Source organism: Callorhinchus milii, unplaced genomic scaffold (assembly GCF_018977255.1).
Source record: "Callorhinchus milii isolate IMCB2004 unplaced genomic scaffold, IMCB_Cmil_1.0 Scaffold3, whole genome shotgun sequence".
Lineage (NCBI taxonomy): Eukaryota > Metazoa > Chordata > Chondrichthyes > Chimaeriformes > Callorhinchidae > Callorhinchus > Callorhinchus milii.
In genome coordinates this window covers 85,207,151-85,216,708 of record NW_024704744.1, presented here as the reverse complement: position 1 = coordinate 85,216,708, position 9,558 = coordinate 85,207,151, and the positions used below count along the sequence as shown (strand labels likewise).

General features: G+C 46.0%; 1 protein-coding gene across 1 annotated transcript in view; it reads left to right on the top strand.

Annotated features, from left to right (window-relative positions):
- The first annotated feature begins 2,355 nt into the window (after nucleotides 1–2,355).
- The window catches only part of LOC103177994 (metastasis associated 1 family, member 3), a 107,487-nt gene continuing 100,284 nt past the window's right edge, over nucleotides 2,356–9,558 (top strand). The window contains exons 1-3 of the mRNA XM_042333224.1: nucleotides 2,356–2,548; nucleotides 5,294–5,361; nucleotides 9,249–9,342. Of these exons, the coding sequence (XP_042189158.1) occupies nucleotides 2,521–2,548; nucleotides 5,294–5,361; nucleotides 9,249–9,342 (190 nt within the window). The 5' untranslated portion in view covers nucleotides 2,356–2,520. The remainder of the gene's footprint in view (nucleotides 2,549–5,293; nucleotides 5,362–9,248; nucleotides 9,343–9,558) is intronic.

Genomic DNA, 9,558 nt, shown 5'->3' with positions numbered 1-9,558 from the left:
AAGTCACCAAGGCTCGCACTGAAGTCAATGCTTGCGATTTGCTTGCATAAAGAACCTCCACATGTTTCAGTGTTGGACTTTAAAACTTGAGCACAGAAATCCCCCATCGCACGTGTTCCTCAATGAGAACCAATCGAGACTTAAACCAAAGACCGGATGTGGTCCATTGAAGGATGCTGCAATTAATGCATTGGTGCTGACAGGTCTGTGCAGCATTCATCGATTTTATGACACAGGATTGTCACGGGATGTCAAATGGGGGTGGGGCGGGGGCTTTGCAAACTGAAAGAACTCCGCTTAGCAGCCCATTATATTGAAATACATGATTTTATGCACAATTCCATGCACATCCCACAATACTGTCCTATGGGCCTGGATTAAAAGTCAAATGTGACGATCCACTCATTAAGGTACCTTTAATGGATTTACATACAACTCAGTCTTGTGCTTTATTGGACCTGCAATAATTTGAATGCAATTCACACCAATTGTTTAATGACTAGAATATCATGGGACGGTAACATTTTCTACCTTCAATTTGCAATATTTTTGCGCAGTTAAATCAAAACCAGGACAAGTCCCTATAACCTCACAGACCAAAATCTGATGTAAACACTGACACAATATAAAATCACAGTGTATTGTTCGAGTCCGAACATTGCGCCTTTTAATGTTATGACCAGAAACGGTTTCCTTTTGGATTATTATTTTTAAATCCCCCATTTTATAAATATTATGCGTAACGCCCTCTCGCTAACTTTTGTGCGATACGGACAAAAAGTTACTGGATCATTGCCTTCTTAAGCACATTTATCCTGGAAGCTTAACTACTCCTTAATATTTTGAACTGATCAGAAGCTTAAACTGGGAGAAGAATAGTTAATTCTGAAAGTACTGATCTGGTATGAAACCGTTACAAAATGATTTTGGGGAGCAATAATCTTGCAAGAGATGTCCTCAAAGTGATTCGACTGTACTGTAAAAGGCACGATATATGTCGAGATGGATTGCCAATCTTTTAGTATTTATCTTATATTTGATGAATCCAGCTACTTATTTGCAAAGGTCTGCTTAATGGTTTAAATTGGCGCGATTGGACATCAGGAAAAAGTTGCAACAATTAGTTTATAATCAATTTAATTCAAAAAGGGCAAAGACTTAAGGTGTACTTTAAAGTAAATTATTACATTTTACCTACTGAGTTTAGTCCATCTCAAGCTCTTTACGTGATAAAACCCCCTTGAAGTATGTCTCAAATATGTACTCTGACATACCCCATGAGTGACGGGTGCACAACCTTCGTGTAAAGTAACAAAAATAATTAGTATGAAACACCAGAATCCTGAAACTGGATACCAGCCAAGGCACAGGTCTGAATGGCTCTCACAGTCCCTCTGCAGTGTCGGTGTTAGTTGTTTCGGGTTGGATTGCTGGAGTGTCCTTTATAACAGCTCGTTGCACCTTTTGCAGTTAGTTAGTTGGTTAGTTAGTTAGTGAGTTAGTTATACGTTCATCTTTCTCCACAAGACACAGTTTGAACTAAAACACGACAGGACTTCGGGAGCACAGCGAAACAGCGAGCATCACAGGCACAGCTCTGCCCCATCCACCACTGCCTCAGGATCCCGGGACCACCTCCTGTGTCTGCCACACTTTTCCCAATTTCACTGCGCCCTGAGCTGATGTGGTGGGATTTGCATTTTAGCTTTAAAACACACACACACACACACAGACACACACACACACATACACATATGGACACACACATAAAGAAGAAAAGATTATTTTGGAAACAAAGAACGACGAGGACACAAAGTATCGATCGAGATCCCCAAAAGTATCATTTGCAAACTCGCGGAGTGACGACACTGTCACATTGAAGGTACCGAGTCCACCCCCAGCGGTGTCCGCCCGTCCCCGCCCTGTGCTGATGTCCTCGGCCGCTGAGTGTCCACCGGTGTGTGTGTGTGTGTGTGTGGAGGGGGTTCGTTAACCCCTTGCGGTTGCCGAATATTGCCGAAGGAGCGGTGACGTCAGGCTCGGGGGTGATCGGCCGCTGCCCACACGCCGGGGTGGGGGGGTGATGAGGAGGGGGGGGTGATGGGGGGGGAGGGAGGGGGGGGTGATGAGGGGGGGGGTGATGAGGGGGGGGGGGTGATGAGGGGGGGAGGGAGGGGGGGGGAGGGTGATGGGGGGGGGAGGGAGGGGGGTGATGAGGGGGGGTGGGGGGCAGACACACCCACAGAGACAGCGCTGGAGCGCCGCGGCGGCAGCGGGTCAGACACCCACCGCGGTCTCTCTGAGAGATAAGAGAGAGAGAGGGGGAGGGAGAGAGCGAGGAAGGAAGGAAGGAAGGGGTTAAAAGAGGGGAGGGAGGGGGGAGGGGAAAAAAGGGGGAATAACTGACTTTCAGGAGAAAAGCGGAAAAGCGCCCCCACACTCGGGAGATACCTCCTTCCCTCCCGGTCAAGCAGGAGAGAGGGAGAGGGAAGGAAGGAAGGAAGGAAGGAAGGGGGCGGAATGGCGGCAAATATGTACAGGGTCGGAGGTAGGTGGGAGCCTTTCGTGGTGGTTTAGTGCGAGGCGGAGGCGGGAGGGCGGCCATCAGCTCGTGAATTACACTACAACAAGACACTTACACGCCCCCCCCCCCATCCCCTACACCCCCCACACCCCCCCCACCATCCCCCACACCCCCCCACCATCCCCCCACCCCCCCCCCATCCCCTACACCCCCCCACCATCCCCTACACCCCCCCACCATCCCCTACACCCCCCCACCATCCCTACACCCCCCCCACCCCCCCCCCCACCACCCCCCCACCATCCCCCACCCCCCCACCATCCCCCCCACCATCCCCCCCCCACACCCCCCCCATCCCCCACCCCCCCACCATCCCCTACACCCCCCCACCCCCCCCCCCACCCCCCCCACCATCCCCCCCCCATCCCCCCCACACCCCCCCCCATCCCCTACACCCCCCCCCACCATCCCCCCACCCCCCCCACCATCCCCTACACCCCCCCCCACCCCCCCCCACCATCCCCCCACCCCCCCCCACCATACCCTACACCCCCACCCCCCACCATCCCCTACACCCCCCACCACCATCCTCTACACCCCCCCCCCACCATCCTCTACACCCCCCCCACCATCCTCTACACCCCCCCCCACCATCCTCTACACCCCCCCACACCCACCCCCCACCATCCCCTACACCTCCCCCCACACCATCCCCTAGACCCCCCCCACCATCCCCTACCACCCCCCCCACCATCCCCTACACACCCCCCACCATCCCCTACATCCCCCCACCCCCCCCCCACCATCCCCTACACACTCGCCCACCATCCCCACCCCCCCACCATCCTCTACACCCCCCCCACCATCCCCTACACCCCCCCCACACCCACCCCCCACCATCCCCTACACCCCCACCCCCACCATCCTCTACACCCCCCCACCATCCTCTACACCCCCCCCACCATCCTCTACACCCACCCCCACCATCCCCCACCACCCCCCACCATCCCCCACCCCCCCACCATCCCCCACCCCCCCCCACCATCCCCCACCCCCCCCACCATCCCCCACACCCCCCCCCCACCATCCCCCACCACCCCCCCCCCCACCATCCCCCACCCCCCCCACCATCCCCCACACCCCCCCACCATCCCCCACACCCCCCACCCACCATCCCCCACACCCCCCCACCACCATCCCCCACACCCCCCCCCACCATCCCCTAGACCCCCCGCACCATCCCCTACACCCCCACACCATCCCCTAGACCCCCCCACACCATCCCCTAGACCCCCCCCACACCCCCCCCACCACCCCCCCCACACCATCCCCTACACCCCACCCCCACCATCCGCTACACACCTCCCCCCACCATCCCCTACACCTCCCCCCACCATCCCCTACAACCTCCCCCACCATCCCCTACACCCCCCCACCATCCCCTACACCCCCCCCACCATCCCCTACACCCCCCCACACCATCCCCTACACCCCCCCCACACACACACACAGCCAGTCCTCGCCAACATTTATTATTATTGTTATTGTTATTTATTGTTATTGTTTGTAACCAGCTCCCCTTCCCTTCCCCTTTTCTTAAATAACTTCTCCCCCATCCCCGCCCCATGTTTTGAAATATATCAATGTGAATATATATATATATTACAGAGGTAGTAAAAGTTCATGGTTAATATTTACTTTTCTAAACAAAAAAAATCTCTGATGATTTGTGCAAGAGAATCAAAAAAGTTGGGTGAAGTGCTAATACTTTGTGTGCATGTTTTTTTTAACATATATATCTCTCTATATATATAGATAGATATATATATCTTCTGTGTGAGTGTGTATTTCTGTGTGTCAAGTAGTTGGGTGCCGGAGTGCTGTTTGTGCTGTTGTTGGGTGACAGTGTGTGGCTGATTTAAATAAATATATATATGTTATCACCAGAGTGGAAAATGGCGAAGTGACACTTCACTCCCCTTCGGTGCTGGGCCTGTACCTTATTAACACACACACAAACCCGGGCTGCTGCTGCTATTGCTCTTCTGTCTTTATAGCCAGAAAAAAACAAAAGCTATTAGTTCGCAGTACTGTATATGTATTTTTTTAAAAATATGTCTCTCCCATCCCATCCCATCCCACTGACTAGTAGTTCAGTCTTTTAAACAGTTAATAAAAGTACAAATTATTATTTTTTAAAAAAAGCTGAGATGCCATATTTTGATATCCATTGTTAACCCCCCCTCCTCCCCCTCCCGCGCTACACACGACTACATCGCTGGGTAAAATCATTCACGTTAACATCGAGTTTCTGTTAACCGTTAAGATGCCATTCCATCTATTTCTTTCGTCCTTTCCCCCCAGGAAAATCAGGGCAGCCATTTATTATCTTCTCACTAGTGAGAATTTACAGGATGGTGAGGGTCCATAACAACAACAACAACATTACATTTGTATAGCGCCTTCCTCGTCAGGAGGACGTCCCAAAGCGCCGGACAGTCAGTGTTTGGGATCGGAGTTGGGGGTCGTTTGAATTAGATTTTATTTGGGGGGTGGGATTTAAGAATTTTTAAATATACATGTAATGCAGGGAAAATAACCAATGTGACTTTTTGTGAATCAAGGAAACTTTTCAAAACAAATCTTCTCCCTTTAATGATACAATGTGCCATTGTGTCCAAACTGATTTCAAAATATTTTATATTCAATTTAAATGTTGTTATTGTTGGTAATGTTTATGTTTTAGAATTTACTCTCTTTTTGTTGCAGATTATGTTTACTTTGAAAACTCATCCAGTAATCCTTACTTAATAAGAAGAATAGAAGAACTCAATAAGGTAATTCATATTTATATTAAATATTTATTGAAGGTATTCGACCCCTCCCCCCACTAATTTTGCCTACTCTGGTCCTCCTGAGCTATGTGCCACAGCGAGAGTGAGGGACAATCAATTACATTAGTTTGGGATTCAAATAGACCTCTCTCTTGGACTGTGCTTACAGTCCCTTCCTCCCTCCTCTGGCTCTGTGTTGGGCTCTGCCACTGTTATGCACTTCTAGATGCTACCCCAAATGAAGGGCATTATATAAGCGCAAGTTGTTGTAGTTGTTAAGATTAATTGGTGTGTGTGTGTGTTTATGGGGTTGGGAGGAGTGGGGCTGGCGGAAGCTTAAGAATTTTATGAATACATTGTGATGAACATTTGCAGGGACAAATGGTTGGTGACCTGCTCCTTATCTGTGCCAGTGTGTCTCTACATTAGTGATGGAAAGCATGCAGAACTGTTCCAGAGTTGACTCTCTCTAGTATTATTTCATCTGGTCCTGCAGGAAGCTATTGCTCTCCATTTGACATTTCTCTTGGCAATTAAACTTCTGTTGTACAGTGTCCTTGCATGTTGGATGGCACATCCATTACTGAAACATTTTATTAGGATTCTATTTAATTTCTCCCTTTTTCCCAGTTGGGTCTTATGTTGCACATCATTCACTACTAAGAGGTTGTCCAGATGAGATGGTCACAGGCCTCTGCAGATGAGCTTTGAAACTGGAAGGTAAAAGTTGTGCAAGAACAGCCACAATACTCCTATCCATAAGGAAGTTCTAATTTTCACAGTCTTACCCTTCAGCAGTATTGACACTGACCAGTTGTTTTACCATACATTGTATCATTATTGACTTGGTATTATTATATCCAAATCTCTGACTGTCCAGTGCCTTGGGACGTTCTCTCGATGTGAAAGGTGCTACACAAATGTAATTTGTTGTTGTTGTTGACTTATCATGGCATTACTATTCCATAATGATCTGCCAACACATTACTTCAAATGTTGCCTCTTATATGGTGTTCTGTAATAAATTGCAATTCCGTTACTAGTCCCTCCAAAAAAAAAAAATAAATTGGTCATTTTCAATCCACGACTGTTTGTGGGACATTGCTTTGCGCAATTGGCTGCCGCGTTCGCCCACAAAAATATACAGTCAATTCACTTTACAGTGTGTTCTGTGAAGCGCTTTGGGACGTCCTCCCGACGTGAAAAGCGCTATATCAAATGCAAGGATTATTATTATTTATTATTATTTAACATAATTAAATGTTCCAGCATCTTGTGCTGAGAGCTAGTGATTGAACACTAAATCACATAAGAGTTTGGGATGAAGACCCTCAGAAAATTAGCCCTTGCCCTTGTTCTCTCTTCCAGAATACCATCAGTCTGTTTCTTAAATGAGTCCATTGTCCTGGCCTCAACTACCCTTCCTGATAATCTATTCCAGCTGTTGATTACCACTGTAGAAAAGACAATAATCTTAGCTTTTGTCCAAACCTTGCCCTTTTACCCTTCATAACCTTGAATCTATGTCAGCTTTCCTGTGCTGAATTGGCATATCTAAAAGTAATGGAAACATCTGAAATCTCTTCACACTGTGAGAATGAGGCTTGTTGTTCCTTGACCAGGAACGACTGCAACAGTGAAGCATTCCTCATGGGAACCTGACGAACGAGAGACTGATATTGTTGTTCTTGTTGCAAGATTGCCTCCTTTCAACTAACCATGGAGCAGGTTCCAGAGGAGTTTAGAGCTGATCTTGGATCATCTAACGTCAGCAGCATAAGTTGGGGTTCTTGTTTTTCCAAGGTTTTATTCAAGAAGTTTGTTGCCAGATCAGAAACTAATAATAATCCCTCCAAAACCAAAAACAATAATAAATTGGTCATTTTCAATCCATGACTGTTTGTGGGACATTGCTGTGCGCAATTGGCTGCCGCGTTTCGCCCACAAATATACAGTCAATTCACTTTACAGTATATTCTGTGAAGCGCTTTGGGACGTCCTCCCGACGTGAAAAGCGCTATATCAAATGCAAGGATTATTAGGATTATTATTATTACAGTTATTGCAAGCTCTATTCTCTTTTTATTATAACAATGTTTCTTAATTTTGGAATAATCTGTATCCAATATTGCCTAGTTGGGGAAATTAACGCTGAACAATTGTAACTAAATACTATGTATTCCCATTCTGCTACTGTACTGTACTTTGCTTGCTCTTGTTCTTAGTCCACAGAAGGTTGGAATAGTCCAGACTGGGCAATCTACTTGCTTTTAGTGCAACCTTATAATCCTCATGTCTATCGACCGTCTCCTATTCTAACTTGTTCTTGTAGGATACTCAAGATTGTGGAAATCGTTAATCCATCCTAACATTTTCTTTTTTTTTTAAACTTTAAAGTCTAAACTTGGCCTAAAATCATCTGACTGCATCTTCATGTGGTTCTACTATTTATCAACCTTGACGATGTAGAACACAGTGGCATCTGAATGGTGTAGAATATCGATAGTAAGAACTTTCATTATGTCAGTGATTCCATTGATAATGATGAAACTTATCCTGCTGCGAAAGAGTCCAAACAGATTCTGATTTATTTTTGTGTGTGCACCTCCTAATTGGGATAGTAATTTAAGCAATGGAAGCCATGCTTGATTTACCCTCCAGATGAAGCTATAAGAAAAAGGGAGAAGCCTTATAATTGAACACAAAGAAGGGATTGGAAGAGATTCAAGCTGAAATTCAGATTTTGAGTCTTGGAGAATGAGCAGGACTTCAGAAGTCTGAAGATTTTGCTACGCTCACATATTAAATGCTGGTAATTCTTAAAACTCATTGCTGGAGTAGTGTTGTGTGCAACAACAACAAAATTACATTTGTAAAGCGCCTTTCACGTAAAGGTAGGAGGGCAGCTGAAGGCACGGTCGAAAAGGAGGGTCTTGAGTCATGCCTTGAAGGGAGCAAGCAAGATGATGGGACTGTGGGATGGGATTCCAAAAGGGCAGAGAGGCTGAAAGCCAAGCTGCCGATGGTAGGTGGGTTGGGTGGGAGACATGGAGCAGGCTGGATGGAGGGAGCGGACAGGTTGATAGGGGGTTAGCAGGTCAGAGAGGTAGGAGGGGGAAAGGCCATGGAGGGCCTTGAAAGTAAGGACGAGGAGCAGGATGTGTGTTCAGACAAAGAGTAGGATGCGGGTTCAGATTATAAATTCTCCGCAAATCCTTCTGCTGGACCATTTTAATTGATAGAAGAGAGAAATTGAATCTATTCCCTCTCATGCATCTATTAAGTGGATGGTTCATGAAAACTATCTGTTGCTTAACTCGGCACAGTGAGGGGTGAAAAATAGTTAAAAACAGTGTATGTGGGAGGGAAGGAGTTCTTTTTATGAAAAATATTATGAAGCAACAGTGTTTGACACCACGAACAACAACTTGCATTTATATAGTGCTTGTCGCGTAGGGTACCATCTTTTAAGTACTTCACAGCTTGTTGTGGACAGAGAAGTTACTTTTTTAATATAAGCAGATTAGAATAATCACAGACACAACAAATTTCATCACAGAAGACCATTTGGCTCATTGTGTTTGTGTCATTGTTGCCTGTTTTTCAAAGTTTATCTTTTATTTATTAATCCCACTTTGCAGCTCTTTTCCCCATACCCCTTAATATTTTTACTTCTTAGATTCATTATCCAGATGCCTTCTGAATGATTGTAGTGATTGAGCTTCAACAGTCACTTGTGCCATTCTTGATTTGTCTTAGTGATTAGGCAATGTATACATAAATATAATATTCCTATTGATACTGAGATGTTATTAAAGATGAAACATGCTGTAGTGGTCTATATCTTTCAAAATACACAGGGATTTAATAATCTAACTTTTGTTTTCCAGACTGTAAATGGCAATGTGGAGGCAAAAGTGGTCTGTTTTTACCGGCGGCGGGACATTTCGAACAGTCTAATAATACTTGCTGATAAGCATGCCAGTAAGTCCAAGTTTAAAATTATCAGAAAGCTCTGAATATTGAATTTGAAGTTATTAATACCAGTGGATTGTGGCAGAAGTGTTTCACTGAATTAAAGCAAAGTAACTACTATGATTTTCGTTTTATTTTGTAACGGACAAGTTATTCTAAGGTTCTTTAATGTGTTTTACTTATGTAATTATAAAACATGGGATGAAAAATTGCTTCTTAGCCTAC